Genomic DNA, 27527 nt, shown 5'->3' on the forward strand with positions numbered 1-27527 from the left:
ATTGCAATTTGGGTTTTGTTTTCATCTGCGTTAAGACACAAAGTGCAGTTGCTCAGTCGTCAAATAAGATTTAAGTGATTACAATTTTATCTGACTCTCACCTCCATAAAAAGGTGTAGCAGGAGGTGCAGATGAGCCATTGAGACACTGAGCTGGGTAACAAGCAATTGATGGAGCACTAAAGAGCAAATCATAATCCAATTTTCCCCTGCTGATAAAGCACTTGCCTCTTCTAACTAATTTACGACAATGAGACGAGGCCTTTGAGGGCCCAAACGACAGCGTCTCATTATCTGTGAGAGCCACCAGAGAAGAAGGCAAAAGAATGATAATAAAATGAACGTATTAAAGATTCACATTAACTTTTCAGATTGGGATTGTGGATGGAGAATGTACCACAGCCTGAACCTGCTAATGCATTAATGAAACCTAACTGCATAAATTCATGAATTTGTTACTACATGCATGATTTGTGATATAATGAAAATCACGATTTCTTTTGTAAAAATCCAAATCCATCCATTGATCTGTACACACAGTAATACAAATGGTCTATTAGTGCTTGGTGCACTCTAGACAAGCTTTAAAAAGTCTTGTTATGTATGTATGTATGTTTACATACATACATACGTCTGGTCTGTCATATGCATATGTCTGTTCTGTCTTTCTTCCCTACTGTTTTTTTTTCCGTAATTTTCTGCTCTTTTATAACTACAGTTTAGTTTTGCAATTCTCAGTGGGCAAATTCTGAGCAAAATATCATCATCCGGTTTTCCTGCAGCCAAGTGCTTATACAGTTTAAGTGACACACTAAACTTTCATTCATTTTCTAAAGAGAAGATTCTACATTTGCAAGAACCAACTCTCTAATGTGTCACTCAATAAGTGCCAAAGTAATGTTAAGGGGCAGACTGATGGGGACGATATTTTTGAAGTGAGGCCACTATCATAGATCAGCCAAAGCCAGGAAATGTCTGACTGACTGACTGACTGACTGACTGAATCTGTCACACTTGTCAGCTCTGCCACAGCCGTAAAACCCATGCTACCCCCTGAGATGGCAGAGTGGAGATCAAAGCACAGCCCAAACTGCCTGAAAGGAACACTTCACCTGTGACATACTTGATTATCACACCTCCAGCTCTAAAACTAAACTGAGGTCGAAGGCTTGGTACTCACTGTGGAATCAGTTCGGCCTTAACTAGCTCATTTATGACAAATATATTTATATATTTGGCACTTTCATACTACAGACAGAACCTACTGTTTATACATCAAATTAACAAAGTTAAATACTAATGATATAATAATTTCATTAGTATTTCTATAATATAATTTCTTATTTAAGTACTGTTTGTAGGATTTGGCAACCATTGCTATCAATTGTTAATCAGAATTATCCTTTTAAAGTTGCTAGAAGCATTTTTTCTATATTAACAATTGCTCAAATATAACAATTGCTCATGTGACTTAAGGGAATGGGGTCACTTGTAATTACAAACCCCTGGATAATCATCACTGAAATGTTTAATTGTGTATTTGTTTCACTGCTCTCTTTAGCGTTGCTCTATACACAAATAGCAGCTTTTTTAGTAAAGGCTCAGATAAACCAACTGCACACTACCCTCCCTAGCACCAAACGGCCGACACACAAAGTTTGCGACTAGCTAATGAACATTTAGCGGAGCATTCCAAGTAGCGGCTGAGGAACCAGAAATTTTTACTCGGAAGTTGGTACAGTAAATCGTAAAATAAGAGTTGCAAGGAGAGGGAACATTTGCCAGGTAGCCAGAAACACAGCTCCAATATTTATGTTCCTAAGTGTCATTTAGAATGTGTAAATAGTTTGCTGTATGTCAGCCATAACAACGTTTACGGTTATGAAACATTGATGTTGTTTTTACAAAGTGTTGGCGCTGCCATGGCCAAAAAACAAAACAATGAATGAGGGTTTTAGCAAATAGAAATGATTGTCAATACCCATGAAATGGACAATTCAACCTCATGGAAACAATATCTGACCAATGAAACCATCACAATTTCTTAACTAGTCCCTGTTGTCAAATCAAACACATGTATCTCCCTAACTGATATTCCATTGGCTTACAAAATGAAATCTCACCTCATCGTGTTTAACTGTGTTATGTTTGTTTTACTTTATTAATTCCTTTAGTGGAAATTAATTTCATTTCCTCTGTTATTTATTACACATAAACACAGGAAATACACACACGTGCACTAGCATTGCAGTATGGTAATTTAACGGGAATCACACTCATACAAGGAGTTAAAGAGGCCATTTCTTGGTTTCTTTAAGTATGCAGATGTCATTTCCACTCACCCTCCTTTGATGTAATCTAAGAATGTGAACTCTGACTCCACTGAGAATGAGAGCAGGGTCACCTGGAATTAAAGACAAAGAGAAATGTTGTTTTTCCACCGCATGGTACCTCCTTGACTCGCCTCGACTTTAAATTTTTTTGGTATTCCATTACAAAAAAAAGTCCCTGGTATATGCTAACAGGTACTTTTTTAGTAACACCTCAGTCAAGGTTCCTAGCGAGCTGAGGCAATACCAAAAGGTGATGTGAAAACCTGCAGACTACTGATTGGTCGGAGAGAATCGTCACTAATCACTGTGTCATAATTGCTAGCGACAGACGGGGGTGTCCTGCACAAAGCCACCGTGTTTAAGTAGTTTAGCCAGCATTTTTTTGCTGCCTCCAGCTTCTTTTGAATCTAAATCTGTGTTCTGGCTGTGGCAACAACCACATGCAGAGAATCAAATGATGACCAGCCACGCTCGCCTCATGCATGAGGCGGTACTAATCTGCAATAGAAAAAGGAGACGGGGCACAGCGGCAGCGTCGAGTTGAGTTGAGCCGAGTTGAGCCGAGTTGAGCCGAGTCAATCATGTACCATGTAATTGAACGCCAAAACATTTCATTAAACATGGGGGTAATGATCTTTTCCTCATAAATATAGAAATGCCTCCTCATCCACAGCAAAGTCATGGTTCAGCACACACTCACTTTTAGTAAAAGATGTGAGCCGGCTGGTTTCTGATTACTGATTCATTTACATTGCCAGAGGACAAGTTTGGATAGAGGATGAGATGCATTTGTATGCATTACGTGCACATACCCACACTGCTGGGTAAGTTGTGTGAAAATTGGTTTCTCAATTGGTTGTTGGTGTCGCCCACTCTGATCTCTCAGATCTTTTGTCCTTCAAGTTCTGCAGCGCCTTGATCTTTCATTTTGTTCCACTTACATACTTAACTGGCTCAAAGTACAGTACATCTTGCATAATCACCTACAATATCACACATAGTATATAATGGACAGTGTGTTTGTGTACAGGAAATGCAAACACACACAGATGTAACTATTAAGTAACTTATTTAGCTTGAGCTGAATTTCTAAAGTACAACAACAAATCTTGTTTCTTAGCTTTTTACCAAATGTTTTAATACTTTTTTTCACAATATAGAAAGATCAGCCTTTTCTTCCAAGGAGTCAACATTTGCGTGATGATTAAAGAGGGACTCATTTAACAGAAGAAGAAGTAGGTGTGGTGCAGAAGAAAGAGACACGGTGCCAGTCCTGCTGCTAGAGCCATACTCACTGTCCCAGAGTTGACATATTTCTTTTTCTTCATTTTCTTTTTGGTATTAATCACCTAAAAAATCAAGAAGTACAGGTGATCTAAAATGAAAAACATTTTGGCCACAATATAGAAAAAAAACACAGCTTCAAACCAAAAATATTAATACATAATATAATACTTCATTTAATTTCAAAGCTATTCACATACATACATACATTCATATTCACAATACAAATAGTGTACATATAAATATAAGTATATACATATTGTATACAGGTGTGTACGCCAGTGTCAGTAATACAATATTTGGATTGTTTTTTTAGATCTGGCAAACTTGCATAGTTCAGTTATAGCCGCTGGAGAGCAGCAGGTGATGTTTACCTTGTTACAAGTTGATGAACCACTGAAACGATTTTGGAAACATTATTTTAAGTTACAAAATGTTCTCTAGTGTTGCTTTAATCCATCTAACCAAAATACAGCATTCCTAGCGTATATTTATAAAACTCCCTATGTGTTTGCTAGAACTTATCTATCAACTATGTATTATTCCACACATTAAAATAGATTTCCCATTTATTATTTATCTCCCTTTTACACACATTCACACCTTGTAGCTTTGCAACAAATGTGATGACGTGTATGGGGAGTATGAGGGCAGCATGAGGACAAGTGCATGCCATCAGATAGATGTGTGCAGTTTGTCCATCCAAGTGACAAAGAGGACTCTAAGGAAGGTGAGAACAGATGGGTCTGCATGAAGTAACAGATGTGTATTAATAGAATGTGTAGCTAATGTAAGATCCCCTATAAACACTTGATATAGGAACACTTTATCTTGAGTATCTTCTACATCAATCACACTATTATGGGACAAGTTTGGAAAATTCAGAATCAAATCTCAAGGCTGTAGGGAAGCAATGGGTGAGACAGGCTTAAGCTGCAAGACTTACACTGACTACTTACTACTATGCTACTGGCTTCAGAACAAGAGAGAGGTGTCAATCCGGAGACCAAAGACATCTCGGCTCATTACCTCAATCCTTTATGGCTGCTATTAGGCATGAAAGTGACAGCCCCTAATTTAACGCGGAGGTATGGCAATTTGTCTGACACACTGAACAATTTGCTGATGCAAAAACTAAAGGGCCTTTCAGTCTCACTTGGAGGTAGAAAGGAATCAAGAGTAGCGTATAATGGAGCTGACATCCAAGAGACAGGTATTTGTCCTTCGGCTGGAGCCTACCAAACCCCAGAAGCCAGAAGGTTTTGAAATGTTCTCCTTTATAGTCAAACTTTCACTTTCAAGTGTTTAAATAATATTATTTTTAACAAGGGTTAATGCTCAGTAATTTCCATACTCACAATGTTACAACAGAAATGTTTCCACATAAATTAACGTTATATATTCTGCTTTGGACAATTGTGATTAGAGATTTTGGCACAGGACACAGCTGTCATTTTCAGGCCTTACCCACCAGCCTTGGATTCTGCAACAATTAAATGAGTTGGGTTTGTAATTTGCATACAGAGCTGTTTTGTGTGCTATTAAGGGACACGTTAAGCTATCCCAAAACAAGTACTGAGAAACCATTCCTATCATTCTAAATCCCTGGATTGTTTTGCTATTAATCCTGTTTCACACGGCTGCTAATAGCTCAGTTTTAATGTGTGCCCGCATTCAGGTGATTATAGTGGCAAAATAAATTGAATAACAAATGAAGAACATGGGCAAAAGAAATATATATTTGGATGTATGCTAGCTTGTGGAACGTGGGGAGACGTGGACAAATAATGTACCATACAAACGCCCTTTAAAGAAATAAATTAGTAGTATGGTGTAACTTTTTTAACATGTTTTTTTATAACTCTTGAAAAAATTCATTGGTTTGCCGCAGGAGTAGAAGATGGAAAAGAATGTGCTAGAGTAATGGAAAACAGTGCAACAGTGATATTAGTCAAAGATAGAAATGTCACTTGTGTCAGAAATGGGATGTAAGATGCCCAGCGTAGAGGGATTCCTGATCTCAGGAGCCAACAGACGTGTTGTTGGAACTGTGCAAACTCACCTCGTACACATTGAACTGGCTCTGCCCTCGAGCTAGCTCTCTGTAGCTGGTCGTAAAATCCCCAATGAAATCATGGCTGGGAAAAGGAATAAAAGGAAAGACACACTAGTGAGTAAGAAAAACACATCAGGTAAAAATAACAGGACAGATGTCAGACAAAATGGAACTTCCTGACCGGAAATGACAGGAAACTTTTACCTTAAACTTGGCTCACGTTTAAGTTCCTATTTTTCAACCAAAAATTGCAATCACACTTACCTGCCATCCCTATCCCAATCGTACACTTCCACCTTGATTGTTCTGGGAGGAAAAAAATCAGACAAACGCCCAATCAGGTTACATCTTAAAGCAGCATGCTCTTCGGCAAACAATCTCACCACAGTAGCTCATTCTGGAGCTTTATATCATATCACACAATCTTCCTTTGCAGATGGAGCTTGCCCATTTGTCATAGAGTTGTGTACTCAATCTATAAGCCAACTAGGCAAGTCCCTAATAAGTGTATAGACATTTTTTTTATTTGAACATCATGACAAGAAAGGATAATGTCTTAAAGGAAGAAATTAAAACCAGAAATTACTTCTTGGGTTTTGTTTCAACCATGAGGCCAATGTCAAACATGGTGAGAGCATTTATGGAATACAACGCATGTGTTAAATAGGTGCTAAAAGGTTCATCACGCTGGGGACATTTCCTAGCTAGGACTTCATTAGCACCATTTCAGCTTTGGTAATTAATGAGGACAGGGGACAGCAGCCACAGGTGTGGACTCCTGTTTCATTGAGCCTTATAGTTTTCAGTGCCAAATACATACTGTAAAGCACATCATCATTATTGAGTGTTATGAGGAAAAGAAACATTGAGGATGTTTATGTATTTACCTAAAACGGTTTGGTGTGTTAATGAGTGATTCAGTAGGTTCAGAGGTGCTCAAGTAGTCATACTGTAGGCCACTCAAAACCATAGCTATTTTCAAGTATGGTACTGAGTACATTGATATCATTTAATTTAAAAGAAAGTGTTTTGAAATGGGGCTAAGGGTACCCAAAAATCAACTAAAACCTTTGTCACTTTGGTCTAAAACTGGGATTCTCGCTAGCTTTGGAACAAAGCTGAGCTGCTGGCTGCACGATGCAAGAAAAAAGTCAACTTGTATAAAGCACTCAGTCCAAAATTGCAAACTGCAGCACATGTTCACTTCCAACATTCAAAAGAACATCAGACAAAATACACACTCTGATGCCATTTTACACAAATGCAGCAGAAACAATGTCCCTACAGAGCCAAGAAGAGAATAAAACTTTTGGGGGGAATTTCATTCCTGAGTCACATTGATCTCACCCCCATGTCTCCCCACTTCATCATACACAAGTACTGACACTGGCCCAGAACCAAAGAAAATGGAAGCAAGCGACACATCAGTGACTCTTTTCTTGTCACTGTGGAATTAAAAGATGCCTGAAATAAGCCCAACTTCCTCGCTGCCACCTGGCCCCTGTCGTTCTGTGGTGACAGTTTGTTCTTTTGAGATTATCTACAAGAAGAAAATGTGCACCTGGGTGAAAGAAACGTGATGCTTCTCTTCCAGTGTGAAAAAAAGAGAGGGAATAGGTTGAGGTAAGATAGATGCAGCACAGAAAGAGAGAGTAAGGCAGAAAAAAGTCAGTCTTCTCCTCCTTCTCCCGACCAATCCATATGCAGTACTAGCGCAAAATGCAAGTACCAGGAAGCTGTCATCATACCGGCTCAAAGCCTTTTCCGTCATTTTATCTTAGATCCTAAATTAGAGCTGCATGAAAGGACTCAAGATGCTCAAATCCTTGAGTGTCCCCGAACTCTCAGGACAATATACACTCCAAAACTAATATGCCACAGTTATCCTCAGCTACTATTCTAAGGCATCTTTAATGAACATGACATCTTCGGTAATGGAGGCGGATATAACTGAGAGAAATAAAGAGAGTCTGCATTTGATACTGAACAATTCTTCAGCTCCAATTACACGGATCCGTCAGATCTTTTGCCAGGGACGGTAATAGACTATGCTTGAGTCACCTGGGCTGGCACGTGAGTGAGAAAGAATTGTTCCATTTGATGTTTTTAATGAATTATCAGCATAATAATATATACCTTTTGTACCACCTACACATATGAAACACAGTATACAGGGGGTATAGAGGATCTATACATACTGTACAGTAGAGAGATGGAGTTATACAACATCCTAGAAGCACCTTCAATTTCCCTCCTCCCTCTTCTCACATCCTCTTCTCCTTGATCCACTCATCTGGAACAGGGCCTTTGACATATTGGATTTCTGTTTTTCCTTCTGAATACTGCAAGTATACTTGCCTATGCTGCCTGTGATCGTTTTATTCTCCTCTCCTTCATTTCTCCTCCTGTCCTCATCCCCTAACCTTTTGCCTTACTTTACTTTCAATACTATACACTCCTCTTCTTTGCCAAAATGTAGTCTCCAGAGCAGAGTTTATAAATGTACTATGTACTGTATGTATGTATGTATGTATGTATGTATGTATGTATGTATGTATGTATGTATGTATGTATGTACGGCAAGAAGGAACTGGATCCTCGACACTCAAAGGATAATCTTGCCCAGTTGAGGAGGTGTTTTTATCCTTGTCTGTGTTTAAAAAATATTCTAAAAGGTAAAACAGAAGTAACTAATATATGTCAGAAAGATCCTGACAATAACAAGCAACAGTTTACCAATGACGAGTTGTATTCAGCGACACTGTGAATGGTCCAGTAGCCTTTAGCCATTGTTCGATGAGGCTGCACATTGTTATGGATGTTAACTTTGTGGCCTAACTAAAAAGGTATTGTCGACTTTACAAATCCTATTCTTTGTAACAGTGATCTTTAGGACCAAAAAAGTACCTCATAGAATTATATTGTGCATAAATGTTTGACATTTTCTTGTAATTGAGAAACAACTGTATTCAGTAGGAATTGGTCACAACACCACACCTAAATAATTACTTGCAAGGTTTTCAAATTGATTAAGAAGTCTAACCTTTTTTAAGTAAGTTAAACATTCAACTTAGAAACTATGTATCTGGATTTTACACCAGGCACAAATTAAAACACTACACTGGCCTTAAAAAAAGTATGTGAATAGACACAGCAGAGCCCAAATGAAGTGCAGCTGTGAGATCTTTACAGTCCCTTCCATCCACATCCCACAGGGACTTTCATTGTTTTCATTGATACAAGACTGTCATGAGAGAAACCATGGAACTGAAATACAAAGTGTATTTTTCCATCTTCTGACTTGAGAGTTTCTTTAAACAAGCTCCATATATATATAGTTCTATGTTTACCACGTAATGAAAAGAATAAAATCACAATTATCTCACATTTATGCCTATCAGCGCACTTTGTTCCAGCAGAAGCAATAGATTGCAGCACTATTTTCAGGTGTCTATGTACCAGTGCTTATTTGTCTGGCTCGAGAAAGAAATTCAGGCAAACGGTTTGAAGGACTCATCGTCTCTTTAACAGACACTGCGTCTTCCTTCTTTTGCTCCTTTAGAGATGTCAGTTTGGAGAACAGTGCCCCCTTTGGAAACACCATTTGTTGAACTCGCTCTTACTTGTCTTTTTGCCCTTTGGTGCATCTAATGAGAGGAACGTGTCCACACTAATACTCTGAGCTAATTATATCTGCAGGAGCTCATCTCCGGCCACTACTCACACGCTACTACTCTCAACTGATAAAGGTACGTCGATGCCTTCTTCAACATGTGCTGGAGTGAGAGAGAGTAGGGTGACTGACAACTCATTGCTAGCAGTTGGCTCCACAGTCACTGCTTCTCCCCCCATCTACAACAGCGATAAAGATTTCTATGTTTTAATGATCATTTTCAATGTGAGCATAAAAAAACTGGAATAACTGGAAATGTATAATAGTTTAATGGCAACCGACATAGAGAAATAGCGGCACCACCTGTTTATTGCAATGTGTCTAACTCCTAATAGTCGTGGAAACGTGTGACTTTTTGGCTGAATCCAAATGTTCAGGCTACATATTTTTTTATCATGAAACTGTGTATCTTGCATAATTTGTCAATATCAATACAGTGAAAGACTATTAAGGAAAACACCATAATTCATCTCCATAGAAGCAATCAAAGTCAGTCATGTCTTAAAGCATGTTTTTTTGCTTGACGTGATGATGGAGAGCATGGAGAGTATGTGAGGGTGGACGTTTGGACTTCATGCTTTGACAAGAAGTCAGAGGGTCCTGGAGTGAACCAAAAGGAATAAAGAAACAACAATATTGCATGGCAATCTCTATTATATGCCTCATTCATATAACTCAGTGTAGGACATTCGGAAAAGACCAGCAGGCCATATTCAATGCAATTTCTTTTGGTTGACAAACTGATAATTAACAACTGAAAAGATGTGATTCCTAATTCTTTTAAACAAATACTTTTATACATGTAATAGAAATTGGTCTGATCTGATTTAGTTCATTTTATTCTCTTTAGGTTATGCACACCGTAAATCACTGGAAGCTTTCCCTCTGTTGATGGATGTAAAGGGTAGTTACATAAATCAGAATAATTGACAGCCTTGGGAACCATGTTGAAAAAAATCTATTTATTAGTGGGTCTTAAGAACTGTATAATTAAAAAGACAGACAGACCTTCCCACTCCCTGTCATAGAAATATTGACATAAAAACACTGACACAAAGTTTATTCCTCACCCACGCACATGTATATAACCTGTTTATAGCGCTGTCTTGGTGATATTTCAAGACTTGCACAGAATTTCAGCTCATGGCTTGTCACATTTTATTATACTCTAGGTGTTTGTGTGTGTGTGTGTGTGTGTGTGTGTGTGTGTGTGTGTGTGTGTGTGTGACTCTGACAGGGTAGTGACCCCTTCTTGAGCTTATGTTTAATTGGCTAGCTCACTCAAATTCAGCAAGTATCAAATACTTCCTGAGACAACACCATCAGTAGCTCTGTTCCCATCTCCTTTTGTTTGGGATTTGCCACAGTTTTCTGCACACACACACTAACTACTCAGCATTCTCAGTAATCAGAGTTTTATGCATACAAAGATGATAGCACAGACACATTTGAGAGTTTTAGTATGAAATATTTTCTGCCACAAAAGTAATCTGTCTGTCACTTCTCTTTCTTCTTTTCTCACAGCTCCTTCGTGATTTAGTTAATTTTCTTTCCTTTTTTTCTTTTTAATTTAGAGACAGGAAGATAAACTCAGAAAAAAAGGAAGTCTTATCCCCTTTGACACAACATGTCTACATTAATTATGTGCAAATTGGGAGGAACAACCCTTCATTATTTGATAAATTTTGTCAGTAATAAGTGATCCAGTGTTTTCTAGGGCAAAAGTATAAAAGCAAAGCGATAATGAATATACCATATTATAATTCCAAGTGTATTCAATTTTTTGCTATCTTATTCCCTCACAACAACTTTCCTAATATTGTTTGTTTTGCACTGCTAACATTCATCAGCTAACCATTTGCTAAACCATATCCACCTGCTGTTACTGTGTCTGACAAGCTTTCCATTTTTGCATGTTTTTTCAGTTTTCAATGATTATGTTGGTGAAATGACAACTGTCAGTGGCAGATTTTATCAGTTGTACCTAGCTAGTTAACTTCGCTATCGTCAAGCTGGTTGATAACGCTGTCTCCAGCTGACTTTTCAACGTTTCCGACTGACTCATTTTACAATCTTGTAAATGGGTTTTAAATATGTGGCCTACACTCTTATATAGTAGCATCACAACAAGTCCTCCAAAGCATACAACTCTATAGGTTGTTTATTCCTACCCTATAACTAAATGTTAGTGTTATAATTGTACATTTATATGGCTCAGAGATTGTATCTGAACAGAATAGCGTTGATAGCAGAAATAGTGCAAGGAGGTCTTTGGAGATTAGAGAGGCTCATTATGACTGACTCGTGCCATTCTAGCAAAGGTCGATACCAAGGGATGTCCTAAGCACACAGCAAAAGAATAATGTGACAATAAAAATGAATCAGAAGCTTAATGCTGCACCATGTTGAACTTGTATTGATTTCTGCTGGTTGATCTCATTGACGCTTATAGGCAGTTTTTCACTTAGAAAGCCATGAAGGCACTCGTTAGATTGAGCAAACAGAAATCAATGAACGGCAGAAAATGTATGTGAGTGTGTGTGTGTGTGTGTGTGTGTGTGTGTTTGAGTGGGGGATAAATGGTACCAAGTGTAGCAGTGAGAGGATCAGAAGGTTTAAAGAATAGGGGGAGGCTGCATTGTACCTGTCGAAGTCTCCATTGCAGAGCGCTCGAACTGGGATAGTGAAAGGCTGCCACACTGGATTTAATGTGTTCTTCACCACCTCTGTTTTATGGCAGATAGTAAACCTGGAGGAGGGGAGTTAGAAAAAGATATGTTCAAGGCAGAGAAAAAAAAAAGTAATATCACATGTTAATTACACCTTCTAGGGAGAGAGATAAATATGCAAAAAGAGGAGTAGCCTGCAATTAAAGAGATGGAAACAAGAAGACAATGTCAAATCCTACAGTGACAGGATAGATAGGGCTGTACCCAGCTTTGTTTACTGCTTGGCCTGTCTCCCAGCTATATTGTGTTTTAGACCACAGAGAATAATTTGATATTTCTGTCTGGCTTTTAAATCCTTTCCCTTGACCAAAAGGGTGACAATGATATGCAAATGTATTTTTCTCTATGGATATCTGAAATGCTCACAGAGGAGAGCCACATAAATTCCTATCAAATACCCCCCCAAATATTCTCTTGAAAGGCTACGGCTTTCACAATTTTTTTCATTTTTGTTTTCACCCAAAGCCTTGGATTATTTGTGGTCCACTAAGTGCCTCAAGCCTTTTAAAACCCTGTTAGTCCTCAAGCCGTGCAGGCCTCTAATTTGTACCCCCCACTGGTACCAACAAACAATACTTCTAGCACATCTGTCAAGATGCATTCCTTATGTTATGTATTTAAGAAGAAATACTGAGGAAAAGCTGAAAGATGCTAATAAAGCATTTGCTAAAGCTGACGCTTCCACAACTGCACAGCCTCTTGGGAGGCTAAACAGTACTCTGGAAAGGTGAGAGGAGATGGGACAATGTGCATCAATATGTGAATTGCCTCAGAAACTGACTGTTGACTGTTGGTGTCTTCCTATTGATAAAAATGTAGATTTTGTTTTTTAATACATGCTTTTATACATTAATTGCCTCTTGTATTTGCTCTCCTGGAGCCATTTATGCTAGACATAGTCATAGGAATTGCGGTTGTGCTTTGAACAGTGTCCTTGCCTCTGTTGTGCATGCTTCAGTAACCACTACAGATCTTCTGTCATACCTTACACACTGGCAACACCAGCAATTACCAGCAGCTACCTTTTGAAACACTTGGAATGAAAAAAACAAAAGCACATCCAGCACTCACGTTCCATCTTCGTTGCTTCTGTAGAAAACCATGAAAGGGTCTGACTTGCCAAAGAAGTCCTTCTTGTCCAGCTTGTTGGCACAGAACTGCATAGTGGCGCTATCCTGCAGGAATGCATGGAGATGTGAGGAAAGAAGTGTGAGATAGGTTGCAGGGAGGGGAAGGGTAGGGTATCTCCAAAAGTCTTCAAGATTATAGATATATATATTATATATATATATATATATATAATATATAATATATACATATATATTATTTATGTGGCCTATTTCGCTCTTCTTCCCCAGCTTCTTCTCTTTCATCTTCTTAGCTTACAGTAGGGCAGCAGATGGAGAAAGCTGTCTGTGCATCACTATAAGATAATGAAGGCTGCATGAATACTGTAATCCCTGTACTTTTGTGCGTGTTTGGGTGTGTTTACCCTTATTTATATTTCTTGGCATATTGTGAATATCCTGTTTTCTTACAGAAAAAAAGAGACGTTTTATCCATGATATTTTATTAGATTTACATTAGAGTAACATGTATATGAGGAGAAATAAGTCACCCCAAGGTAAGCATGGGTGCACATTGATCCACCCAGTCAGAATTGTAGCAAAAATAGTCATACACGCAGATTTGTAAGGCTGCAATGGCTGTGACACACCAGATAACCAACAGTCGAATACATTAAAAACAGAAAACTTTACTATTCTTATATCTTTTTCCACTATTTGGGCAAATAATGTAAAGTTTAACTGGTGGTTTGGGCTGGAGGAAAGGCTATGCTGTCAATAGGCTCGATCAAGGTGAACTGCACCTCTTCTGCAAATTAGACGAGAGCAGCAGTCAAGTTAGACAGCCATTTCCAACAGACTTCAGGCTGACTAAGAAGTCACAGAGACACTCACATCCTGTTAGGTCTGATTTATTAAAATGTTATCAGACCCATGTATCAGCTTGTACAGAGGCTACATTTTTTTATTATGACAGAGTAGCTGTTTTAATGTAGTTATTTTATTTTTAATTTTTTAATGTATCCTTTTTTAGTCCCACAAGGGGGAAATTACAATTTACACTCTGTTGTTATTACAACACAGGCCTGAATTACACACACATGCTCAGTACCTATACATGCACTAAATGGAGAGATGTCAGAGTGAGGGGTCTGCCCATGGAAAGGTGCCCCGAGCAGTTGGGGGTTTGGTTCCTTGCTTAAGAGCACCTTAGCCTTGCCCAGGAGGTGAACTGGCACCTCTCCAGCTACCAGTCCACCACCCTACTTTGGTCCGTATGTGGACTTGAACCAGCGACCCTCTGGTTCCCAACACAACTCCCTTCGTGCAATCTGTTGCTGATGGTAATAAACAGACTGTAGATGATCCGTAATCTGGACGGATTAAGTCTCTCTGACTTCTAAACCACACCATCAGCTACACAACATGTGTTCTGTACTGAATAAACCTTTAAAGGAAGATGAATAGTAATTAAAATCCCAATTCAAAAACAATAAAAACTTTAAATAAAACGTCATCATGTTGATTAGATTCTGAACAAATCAGCTGAGAGCCAGGCATTTCCCAGCATTTCAATCTCTTTTATCTCTTTTATATCATAGTCCCCATGTTTCACCACCTAGCTGCTGGAGACGAGAACAAAGTTTAGTCGGGGGTGTAAGAATAGTAGGACTCAATGTCCTGTATAGCACATGCTCACACACATGCCTACAGATGCACAGTATTGGTACACTGTCCACCCCATACGAATACTCACAAATATAACAGAGCTGCTGTAAAACTCAAAGAAAAGCTCAGAAAGCTATTTCATGAATCACATTATACAAAGTTGATATTTTGGAAAAGTCTGCTTTACTTTTTTGTATGAGGATGTAGACATATGACTCCATTGTTTGTCATTCACTGTGTAGTGTGAATGTCACCTGCTTCCCCTCTATGAGCTACTGGCTGTCAGCCCACAATACACTCTAGCTTTATCTATAACCACCACCTAATTGTGTGTGTCTGTTTGTGTGTGTGTAAATGGACTGTATTTATATAGCGCTTTTCTAGTCTTAATGACTACTCAAAGCGCTTTTACATAGTACAAGAACCATTCACCATTTACACACATTAACTCACTGTGGCCGAGGCTGCCATACAAGGTGCCACCTCAGATAAACATTGACACACATTTGCACAGCATCGGGGCACCTTGGGGTTCAGTGTTTTGCCAAAGGACACATCAAACCACCAACCTTCCGATTGGCAGGCAATCGCTCTACCACTGAGCTCCAGCCGCCTTATGTATGTGTATGTGTGTGTGTGTGTGTATGTGTGTGTGTTTTACCTAACCATAGTACCATATCCACAGACAGTCCAACTCCCATTAGTGCCAGCTGCTTACCAAGTCTAAGTGTAGCATGAGTTTTATTCATCAAGCTAACTTCTTTTGATACCTGTCACAGCATCTGGAAAGCATCAGATGCTTCAAGTATATTTCTGCGTCAGGCAGACGTCAAACACAAAGCACAGTTTCTGCTTCAGGCTTTATGTTTTTCTAATATGTTTGGAGGGCTGCTTTGCTCCTTGTTCCAGCCAAATAACAACGCACTTAATGTTGTTCTCAAGTTGGAGCCATAACCAGAACATTTGGGTATCAATTTGGTTAAACTTTTATGTCTGTATGTATTATGTAGATATTGATGAAATCCATAGATTTTGCTTCAGCCAACAATTGCAATGTCAATGATCATATTGTCAAACATGTCTAAGTAAGTACCTCTAAATTAAGGTTGCTAATTATTGCTTTAATTATGATTAGTTCCCATTATTTTCTTAACTAAAATTATGTTTTAGAAAGGTTACCATAGCAAGTTATTTCGGTGTATGGTTTAGCCTTGCAAGATTATATTTACCATACAAAAAATTCATTATTTAATTCATCTTAGCATGTGCTGGACATAGTTCAGCTCACAATAGCAAATATGGTGCAAATGAAAGAACTTAAAAGAGCACTCCATCCGTTTAGTATAACTTTGTCGGACTCATGATGGAGAGTTTACAAAAACAAGATAAAGTCTGTGCAGCAGACACAATATATATCGGTATATCCTCTTTTTTATTCCACTCTTCTTCAAACTTCAAAACTTGGTGCCTACATTATTTTTAACTCCACATCCTCTTTTTTTTAAATTCCATACTAGTCTTTAGCCCAGACAGACGCTGACTTATCAATTATTTAAGTCTTCAAAGATTTTTTTTATTTTTTTTTTATTTTTTTCAGTAAGCCAGTAAAACATTAGCTCATCATCATGTTTTCCTTGTAACGGCCTGCTGCTTCTCTGCTATTCAGAAAATTGCCCTTTATATGACGAGATTAAATGAGAGGTTTATTAACTATATCTTTATCTATCAGCTGCATTCCCTAAAATGTAAACATGTTTGCAGTTACAATCAGCAGTTGCAATTTTCACTTTTAATGACTAGAATTAGATTGCACCTTTATCATTAGCTTGGTAATTAATCAGTTAAATTATTTATGCCAATGAGCTATGACACAGCCAGACACAGCTATGAATTAGCTGTGTCTGGAGGTAACCTAAGGCTATTGTGGATTCAAAAGATGAAGTAACGATGACCAGGAAAATGTTATATATACCCCCTTAAATAAATCAAAGACCAGCAGCAGATGCTGGGAGATTAATTAACTGCAAACTAACTCTTTTATTTTAGAACAGCCATACACACACACAAATAAGCCAGATTTTGCATTTCTAGGTGTTTATCATGAAATGTAGTGCTTGTACCAAGCCCAAATACAAATCACTTGGTTGCTGTTAAGGATTGTACTACTTGTTTACTATTTCCCCTCCCTGTTCATGGCTCTCCTTGTGTGATGGCAGTGCATTTAAGGGGCCAGACTTATCTCTGGCATATGGACTATGGCTAATCTTTGAAACACAGTGGGTCCATTATAGTGGTTTCAGATGCTACAACAATAGATTACTGTTGCTGTCAGGGCTCGAGGCCTTACACTGGGCAGCCATGGTGCCACTAATGATAACTTAATAGCTTTTTAATGTTACAGCTTGCACCTTGTGTTGTGGCTGTGTGCTGAGTGGCAAATCAGCAAAAGAGTGTGTGCACGTGTGACACACTGTGTGTGAGAGTGAGAACAGGCGTGTTTTGTCCACATAGCCTGATGCCCATTTTAATTCCTGTTTGCATCTTACTTCATTGTCTTCTGTGTCTTTATCACACACAGCCAGGCACCATGAAGTAAACACTTTTCTCTGACACATTCATGATCACATCCATTCCACTCCGGTCAGAGAGGAACTTTATCTGTATTCCTGCACTTACCCCGAGGACACACACACTTACACGAGCACACAGACACACGCATGCACACACCACATGCCTGCCATTTGACACATCCCTCCTACCCAGTTTCATTCGCTGAAAAACACCCCTTTTATCCTCCTGGGGAATGTAGGCAGCCATGATTGATGCACACAAGCAGTTGAAGGCTTGTGTTATCTGAATATGTGACAGTAGAAATATACTGATTTAATTTCTGTTGCTTTCTGTCTTCTATCCCTAGGCACTGGTTGTGTATGTTTGTGTGTGTGACTGTGACATTGTAGTCTCTCTACAGGTTAAAGCATTGTTCAAGCATACAATGTAGTGCTCTGGATTGCAGTACTTGTAGATGCTTTAAAAAAAGTGTGAAGACGCATATTGTGACAAATGTTTGTCCCTGCACCTGTGATTAAAGAAACAGCCCAGCGTCAGTTTTCTCTGGGGCTCAACTACTCAAGATTTGAATCCCTCCCAAGTGCAAGATACAGTGCAGCAAGATCCCAGCACTTTCACTCAGTTAAATTTTAAAATTATATCCCATAGCCCCTTGCCTACTCCTGCATGCATACTATGTGTATATATGCATACAATAAGTGCAAGCTTACTTGCATATTAGGCACACACATGCACACAAGCATAATGTAACCATTAGCTTTTAATATCCTTTTGGTCTGTGTCCTCAGCAAAAATAATTTATGAGAAAATAAAGACAATGATATTATGAATTAATCCTAAAACAGATCATCAGTGCATCGATGCAGTGTATAAGAAACAAGTTAAGTAGTAACTGTATGCAAGTTTTTCAGGCACAACAATAACAGTAAATTGAATTCCTAATTCCAACGTATGGTTGATAAATGGAATATCACAATGGAATTTAGCAAGTATGCAGCATGGGGTCTCTAAGAGTTACTGTAGACATCTACAACAGCAGATCAAAGGCAAGCTCATGGGCAACATTTACTGTACAGTAAGTTTCTGTGTTGATCATGTGGCCCTGAAAGAGCATTCTAGATTTGGCAACTTTGCAGTTTCTGTTTTTCTTGCATTCTTTTGGTAAAATGTTCTTTTAGAGTTTAACTTGTCATGTTGTTGCCTTACATGGGCCATGTCATGTTATCATTTAATCTTATAGAAAAAAATATTTCAGGTGAGTCTCTTAAACTATCAAGAGAGAGAATAATAACCATAACATTGAGTAAAATATCAACATGATTGAAATGAGACACTACATTAAACTGCAATTTCTTAAACAAGACAAATTACTAAATTAATTGTTATTTCCATCTGTGTTTAAACAATAACACTCAACAGTGAATCCACATCATATCCTCATAATAAATATTTTCAATAAGTGACAACTGGCTCTATTAGTGCTGCTTCTTAACCCAAATAGGCTAAAATTAATTAAATCGACTGATCCACCAATACTGCCATTCTGTCAGCTTCATATCAATTTAACATAACAGAGCTTATTAACTCAACACAAGGTGTCATTGGGTTTTTGCTCTACAGGAATTAAATTAACTTGCCAATCAAGTTGCTCAAGTAAATGCAGGTTTTGGTATTCAAAGAAGCAGAATTTGGTGTTGCCAAATTGCCACTCTAAGTCAGTGAGAGGAAATCGCTGCAGGGCTAATAGCCACATAAAAGCATTTATGGTGATGGAATGTGTTGAGGATATAAAACATTCATCTGCTCCTGTCTCATTCTGGTTCTGTAGCACGGACACACACTCTTGCAAAGGTCTGTGATCAACAGCCATTTGCTAATATGGAGAGAATCAGAGTATCAATATTTAAAGAGGGAGGCCAGGCTAGAAAAGAGACACATTCACATCCTCAGGGGAGTAATGAAGGAGTGTTTGTGACAGGAGAGGATGCGTGTCTTACTGCACAAAGAGTAATAGATGCGCTAATTAAGAAATGGGGAAAAGAGGAGAGGTAGTACAAGTATAGCTAGCGTACATATACATTCAATACACATAGGCTTGAATTAAGGTGAGCCAGTAAGGGGGGAAACAAGAAAGAAAGGGGACAAATAAGGTAGTGACTCAATTGAAGGCCAAAGTAATGCAGTTGGGTGGGAGGGGGATTTAACATGATAATCAACAGCAAATGACTTCCTGCTGTTTGTATGGTGGCTCTCCGGGTGTCAAATTTACAACACAGCACATGGGCCACAGTGATTATGCGTTCTTTTACATGTGTGGTTCTACAAATACGTAATTCCTTGCCTGGATGAGCTTCTCCTTTTCGTGCTTGATTTAAAGCCACAGGGCACAAAATATGTGATTCATGTTGTCTTGTAGCATTTAATGAGGATTGCCAAACAGCGTATGTGAGATATTGTCTTGTAGCCTTTAATGAGGATTGCTAAACAGCGTACGTGAGTGGAATAGAGCGTCAGCAATTTCTGCTTCCCACTCCCCACTAGTGTCTTCTAATCGCTCCACTCCCAGCTGCTCCAGGTTTTTGATTTTCTACATTTAGCATTTTCTTTATTGCACTTGTTCTCTGCTTACGCTAAAAGAAAACCAGGTCCAGTTTGCACCGTAGCATATGCGTTAAATGTTGCCTTTCAAATTAGGAAGCACAGGAAGTAAGATCTGTTTTGTGAAGCATATGAGAATAAGAAAATGCTAATGTTTCAAAAGCCTCTTCAGCTTGTATCAGCATGTTTGTGTGATGCAGCACACAGTGCTATGCCCACATACCCTGTTGCAAGTTTGTTAGAAAACATATTTGAAATGAATTTGCTTATGGACAAGGCTTAAAAATGTTTTGCTGGAAAGAACTGCAAATTGACTGGGATCCTGTTGGTCCTATAGGATTCAATAATACAGTATGATTACTGAAATGTTGGGAGGAGCAGGCAGTCAAAACTGTCATGCAATTTCAAATATGAAATGATGAGCTGCTAACTAATTCTCACTAATTTGTGGTCACATTTGTGTAATATTTATTTTTCACTTCTAATCATATTTTAAACACCGTGCATTTGCTTGTTAAAATAATCAGTTATGGTGGTCAGCCCAGTTTTATGGCGGTTCGGGAAATTTTGTTATTTAATCTATTGATTTGTGTACAGGGAGACAATTTTCTCGTTTTGTTCGTGTTGGTGAGCATGAATTCTAAACTAATTTAATTCAATGGGAAGCATCTTTTGTGATAACAGCACGATTACGGTAGCGAGTAGTATTGAAAAGCCGAGAATCCGTCTAAGTAGGTTGGTGGGGGTGGTGAATTGGTCAAACAAGACAGGACTTTCACCCCGGGGGATTGCTTCCTGCGTGTGACCTTCCTTTCGCAGTTGTTCTTTCTTAACCACAACCGTCCCGCTGCTGTAGCTCGTCCCACATGCGGCGGTCGGAATCTTTGACTTACATTATCATATTGCTTCAGCAAAGTGTGGGAAGAAAAGAAAATACAGATTATATTTTTGGCAGTCGGCATATAAATGCTTAGACTCACTTTAAAGCTGCTAAAGTTGAGGCTTATTTAAGGCAGCGGAAACAAGTTGAAAACATGAGTCCAACATTCACTCTCTTTTTAGCTCTGTTTTGATCTCCACCAACTCTACCAAGGAAAATGTCCACCTCTTTAGCTGCAAAATGCTATGTGTGTGCTTTGCAGCAGGAACCAGGCTTTACGTGTTAATGTACATGTGTTTTCATGTTAATAAGCCTCTAGACAGGTTGTGATAGTTTCCTTTATATCCACGAAGTTCCACTTCCGGGATTGCTCCGGTGCCACAGGAAATTCCGCTGGAGGCATGTCTTTTCGCCAATGTACGTTTCCTGTTGCTTTCTTTGTAAGGAATTTTAAACACCGGTCCATTTATGAGGACAATGGTTAACTGCTTCTCGGATCTTTGCCAACTAAATTGAGACAGCTAACTAGACTATCTTGCCAATCTGAGTTTTCTCTCGACTAAAACAACTTTTGAAGGTATGCGTTCCACCAAAACAAGTTCCTTCCGGAGGCTATTAAGCACCGCACCTGACGATTGTGATTGGTTTAAAGAAATGCCAATAAACCAGAGCACATTTTTCTCCCATTCCGGAATGCTGTGTGGACTAGCCGGACCATCCGCTGCAGCACTGTGGAGGAAGGTCTGTCAAAACGAGACTAGGTTGTCTTGCTGGGATGAAAGCGAGACAACTGTGTGAAAGAGAAAAGTGTGTGTGTGTGTGTGTTTGTGTGTCTGTGTGTGTGTGTGTGTGTGTGTGACTATCTAGAAGGGACAAGGTCAGGCAAGGCTGAATTTTAATTAACCAACGCTCAGTCTCACACTATCATAAGCCAAGCTGCTCTTATAGCTGAGGGCTGGTACACGTGAAATTATCCTCTATTGATTCACTTCACTGTCTTTGCATTTGTTGCTATGTGTCAGACTCTTTCTGTCTCTGCATGTTTTTAACAAACACACACACACACACACACACACACACACACACACACACACACACACACACACACACACACACACACACACATCTCTGTTTCCATCTTATCACTTCTTGTTTGCGATTTATTTTCATTGTGCTATTTTTTCCTTCTCCTTTACTCTCTCTCTCTCTCTCTCTTTCTCTCTCTCGCTCTCTCTCTCTCTCTCTCTCTCTCTCTCTCTCTCTCTCTCTCACTCTCTCTCTCTCTCTCTCTCTCTTTGTGCTCTGTGGCACTCTCTGCTTTTCAATATCCTCTTCTAATCTGTGTGCTAGGAGCCCAGTGGAGCATCCAAGCTTTACCCAACAGTGTTGGTTGAGGTTACGGACAGCACTCAACCATCATGTTCTGGGCCATTTCATTAGACAGGAGGACACTCAGCACAAGTGTGTGATAGGTACTGTAGATAGGTAGATGGTAGATAGATTCATAGACACAGTAGATTGGTATGCATAAATACTTGCCTCTATGATAGGCTACCTGAGTTTCAGCACATATACCAACTAGGGGTGATCCGAGTATCCGGCTGAAGCAAGTATCCGGTACGGATAAAGCACGTTTGCCGAGTACAAGTATTATACGAGTAATGCGAGTCAATATCCGTGCTCGGATTGAATACAACTCCTCAACTGGCCGCGCAGCATTCTGTGATAATCGCAGCGCCCGCCTACAAACACACTTGGCTCTATCACACACACACATAACATGGAGAAATGCGCTCCCTCGGCCTCTCTCTCTCTCTCTCTCTCTCTCGCTCGCTCCCGCTCCGTCAGGCAGGCAGTTAATCGGGTCTGCGGATCTGTTCCGTTAACGTTTAGGGTTTCTTCAGCTTCAGGTTTGTTTTTAACTTCGGTTTGTAGTCCTTACATAGTAACCAGTAGATTTCTGGTGAACGTGGGTTTCAGACATGCTGCTTGGTTTAAATGCAACTCCCGTTGCGTCTCTGCCATCGGAGATTTTTTTTTTTTACTGTCAGCTGCCCCTCGCCCCCTCTCTCTCTGTGTCTCTCTCTTACTCACACACACACAACACACACACACACACACACACACACACACATATACCTTGTGTGGAAATAAAAGAAATAAAAAAGAACCAAAAACTAAAAAAATCACACTGATCATAAAAAAATAAAAAGTTAAAAAAAGAAAGATATATTGAGTATAAAAACTCTTGTTCATTACATTTTACTTCATAATTGCAACCGCATTGGTTGTATTCATTGTTGCAAAACGTTCTGTATATAGTTTGTTTGTTACTATGACAACACCATTGATCTGAAGCTCGATGCTGTCATGTAAATAGTTTTCAAATCAGCAATAAATACAACAATTTTTGATCAACTCATATCAATTGCATGCTTAAATAACATACCGGTTAAAGCCCCGCACATTTCAAGAGAACCCGACCTACTTCCGGGTTAAATCTGACCACTTCCGGTTTAGACCCCGCCCAGTCCGAGTACGGATACGGATACAGATAATTCATGTGGTAAACAGATACAGATACAGATACAGATGATGCTGTACTTGCTCATCCCTAATACCAACTAATATTTATCCATTACTCCTCATTGAAAAATAATAAATATATAATATTTAATAGATGTTTTTGTAAAGAACAGGGAAGGACATATAAGAAAGAGGACCCACTATGTCTGTGGCTGGCAATGTAGGTGCCTCAGAAACTTGGCTATTTTGTCACAATGACCTTTTAACTCCGAGGAGACGTAACAACCTATATTTTAGGCGGAAAAAGTATTTCTTTGTCAACAAGAACTTTTTTTGTATATTTCTTTGCTGTGCACCTGGTTTTATTTGCCCCTCTAAGCTTCCATCCGGCTCAATCAACTTCATGAGCAAATTCTGTTTAACCAGGCTTTGCTGACAGATGTTTGCCTGCTAATGTGTTTGGCAGGGGAGATTATTATGGCTTACTCACTCGACAATTGCTCAGCTCCTCTGCGGACAAGACGATAGTGCCACATTTCTTCCCTTGGATCCCTCTGTGGAGTAAAGAGAGAAAACAATAAGAGCTTCAAAAATTCTATTTGTCCACTCTTGGCTCTTAAATGATCATTAAAAGCCACTGCAAGAAAAAAAATTATGGTAATTTTCCAGCCTTGAATTAGTCCTGATTATACTCAACAACAAATGTCAATTTGAAGAACATTTGTAGTGCATGCTTGACATTTACAGAAACTCTCACTTAAGTTATTGCATTTAATTTAATTACAATTTTAAATATTACTCAACAGAGCCATGTGGTTAACCTAATATACCTCGGAGGAATTTAGCTTTCTCTGCTATAAAGTACTGTCAACTTTTTTCTTTTTTTTGTATGCATTTAATTTTTTCCCCCTCAGATTTTCAAACCGCACAACACCACAGCTCATGTTACTCATCAGTGCTTTAATTACCTCTTGTCTTCATTATACACATTTTTACACTTAGTTGTAGAGACAAATCAGTCTTTTGGCTCTTTCAGAGCACAGGGAGCAAAGCCTTTAACCTCATGACCTCAGTTTATGAGTTCATGAGCTGGTTACGGCAACTTCGAGCCTGTTTTAGAAAATGTTCCTAGTTGTATGAAGCAACAGATCTAATTTCTTACTAGACTCTACGTTTTTGGTGATGACACATTCCTGTACAATCCAATAAGGCTTGAATACTTAAAAAATCAAGTATTATTATCACTACTGTGCATCTTAAAATACTGCATAAAAACCTTTTGTAAAGTCTGTAATTTTACAAGATAAGTAGGAAAGTTATGGCACCATATGACATTACAGTAATTTAAATGAAGCTCAAATAAAGACTTGTATGAGGTTAGAGTGCTTTAAATGGACAAAGCTACCTGTACATACTATACATCTACACTATTTCTTTTCAGTTTTATTGATGACACCCAATAGAGTCAAGGCCAAATAACTGTAATAAACTAACCTTAATAAAGTGTTGTAGCAGTCTTAACCTACAATACACAGCATGCCCAGTAATCCACCCAAACACCTTCAATACAACCTCTTTGCAGAACAAGAATGTCTATATTCTTGTATTTCCAGCAGCAATGGTTTGACAATTTCCACAAAAAATTGATGGACATGAGTGGGTTTTGCACTCAACATGCTGAGGTCAAGAGAAAGTGTTCTCAAGCTGTGTATAAGTGCTTTCTGCTCTTTGTGCAGAGGTGTGCAATTTTAAGACGTAGATGGAGACCTTTGATCCACACAGTAAAAGACGCTTCAGATGGGGAAACCATCCTGCTCAACTGGATGACTGAGTGTACTTTTTCTCCCCAAAAATCTTGCACACACATTCATAGACACTTGGCACTCCATCAGCCAGTGTCTCAAAAATACAGCTTTCAAAAGACAAATGAGTCTTCATCTAAAATATTTCTTTTTACCATTTTGTTGATGACACACAAACCCATAGTTCAAGCTAAATAACTATAATAAACTAACATAACTGCCACCAGGACATACTTTCTACCCAACCGCTAACAGACATAGCCAGCTGTGTTAATCAATCGAAATAGCTCTCCTAGCTTCTTATATTTTCTCTGCAGTGGATCATTACCTGGCCCCATCCCATTTTATTTCAGAATAGTACACTATGTTGTCAAATAATGAGTTGGAGGAGGCAGAAAACAGCTATCTAACTCTCCATGTCTCAAACTGCCAACAATCAAGTTAGCAAGCTGGCTTAGCTTGGTTGTAAGAAATATAAAAAGATAACACCTTTGAAGTGAGTGGTTCAATTCAGCTAATACAGTAAACTAGGATAGTTTCCTCCATTTTGGATTATCTGGCTCTCCAGTCCCCTTAAAGACCAGGACGGTAGAAAAGGCTTGCTGTCCAAGGCCTGAATTTTCTCCATGTGAAACATTTAAGTGGATTTATTTCATCCCCACGAGGAAAAAAAGTGATTGTGGCAATTCCATTAATGAATTTAATTATGCCATCTGAAAAGCTGGTATGACAGTGCCTGTTCTTACTCCAAACCTTGTTTCACTATGAAGCCACAGGGACAAATTTAGTAATCAAATTAGATTCTGCATTGAACTTTGATAAACAAAAAAAGCCTTTAATTAGTACTAGTAATGCCTGTGTATGACTTGGAGAATGTCATCACCTTCATATGCATCCACCGCTCATTACTGCAACTCTATACTTTCTACTATCACTCAGACCTTTTTACTCTGTCTCCAGCATGTTGAGAATGCTGCACCAAGGCTTTTAGCGTTATTAAGAAAGAAAGACCATGTTACTTTAACTCTCTCCTCCCTCAACTTATTTCCTTTTAGTCATAGAACTGAGTTGAAAAGCTTTTTTTTGTCTGCAGAGTCTAGTCTCACCCATTCTTTAGTGCCAAAATCTTCAACAGGTTTTCCGTGACTCCATAGGTCCGCAGAGTTAGTGCAGGGTGGCCGCCAAATTATTTAAAAAAAAATTCTTAAATTATAAAGTACATTAATATGAATCCAACATTTATATTCCAAAGATAAATCGGCCTATTTGTGGAAAAAAAACATTTATCTACACATTAAAGATAAGCTTATTATAGGTAAAGTGCCGAAACAGCTTTCACTGTGCCTTACACATGTAAGTGTAACATTAAAACAAGATGTATAAATCATATATTACTATCCATTCATTTTCATCCATCCAGCCTAGTTTAAAACGCAACTCAATTTTATACAGTGTAGTAGGGGGTCCCTACTCTCTCTCTCTTTTTCTTTAAGCTAAGGGGTCCTTGGCCTAAAAAACACTGAAGACCGCTGCTCTAGTGTACTACTATCCTCACACCATGCTGTCACAGACTTGAGATCCTCTGACCAAAGGCCTGTCTTGCACTACAGAAGGTCTGGGTCTAAATGTGTTGCTACAGACTAGTTTTCAACAGTGCCTGATTTGGTCTGGGACAGTGTGTCTGTTGTCTTTGGTTGGTTGGTTATCTGTGTGTATACATTAAGAACTTGTGATTTTAGTCTATTGTCATTGTTCTCTCTTTTCTTTTTTGTGCCTGCACTGCAACACATTTTAGATCAACAGTGTTGTTTACTTAGCTTGAGTTGAGTTAAAAGTTGTATCCATAATCCTTTCCACATTGTTGTCAATATGAGACGTGTTGAAATAAAATAAGGCCTGTTTCTCCAATTAAATAATATTAACAAAACATTTCTCTTGTTTCCCCACAGAATGTATAACCTGTCTGCCTGACAGTATGCTAGACCTCCCAGACCATTAGCTGTCTCACCAGATGACCATTAAATGGAGTTTACTGTGGTCATTCTGCATGCATGTTAATTGCTTCATTTATCAGCTGTGTGTGGCTGTGTGTCACAGTAAGAATAATGTGCCTTATTAGTTTTAAAGTGTTCCACATAGGGAGGCATTGTGGTTGTGAGTGGTCTGCATAGGCTTCTTTTCACAGTCCAAAGAAGTTAGGTGAATTATCTAATGCTAGTTTCAGACCAATTGCACAAGAGTGGAAGAGTTTGTGCACTTCCTCACACAAACTTTTCTACAATCATCAACAAAGCAGCTAACTATGATGCAGCTATGGCTACAATAAACAACCATAACACCA

General features: G+C 38.8%; 1 protein-coding gene across 2 annotated transcripts in view; it reads right to left on the reverse strand.

Annotated features, from left to right (window-relative positions):
• cpne5b (copine Vb) overlaps positions 1-27527 on the reverse strand; it is a 121514-nt gene that overhangs the window by 21442 nt on the left and 72545 nt on the right. For both annotated transcript variants that reach the window (XM_032513729.1, XM_032513730.1), the window contains 7 exons: positions 23875-23938; positions 13146-13249; positions 11990-12094; positions 5937-5978; positions 5679-5754; positions 3628-3681; positions 2342-2403 (listed from right to left, as the gene is read on the reverse strand). In XM_032513729.1, coding sequence (XP_032369620.1) covers positions 2342-2403; positions 3628-3681; positions 5679-5754; positions 5937-5978; positions 11990-12094; positions 13146-13249; positions 23875-23938 — 507 coding nt within the window. The remainder of the gene's footprint in view (positions 1-2341; positions 2404-3627; positions 3682-5678; positions 5755-5936; positions 5979-11989; positions 12095-13145; positions 13250-23874; positions 23939-27527) is intronic.

The sequence above is a fragment of the Etheostoma spectabile genome, chromosome 4 (assembly GCF_008692095.1).
Source record: "Etheostoma spectabile isolate EspeVRDwgs_2016 chromosome 4, UIUC_Espe_1.0, whole genome shotgun sequence".
NCBI lineage: Eukaryota > Metazoa > Chordata > Actinopteri > Perciformes > Percidae > Etheostoma > Etheostoma spectabile.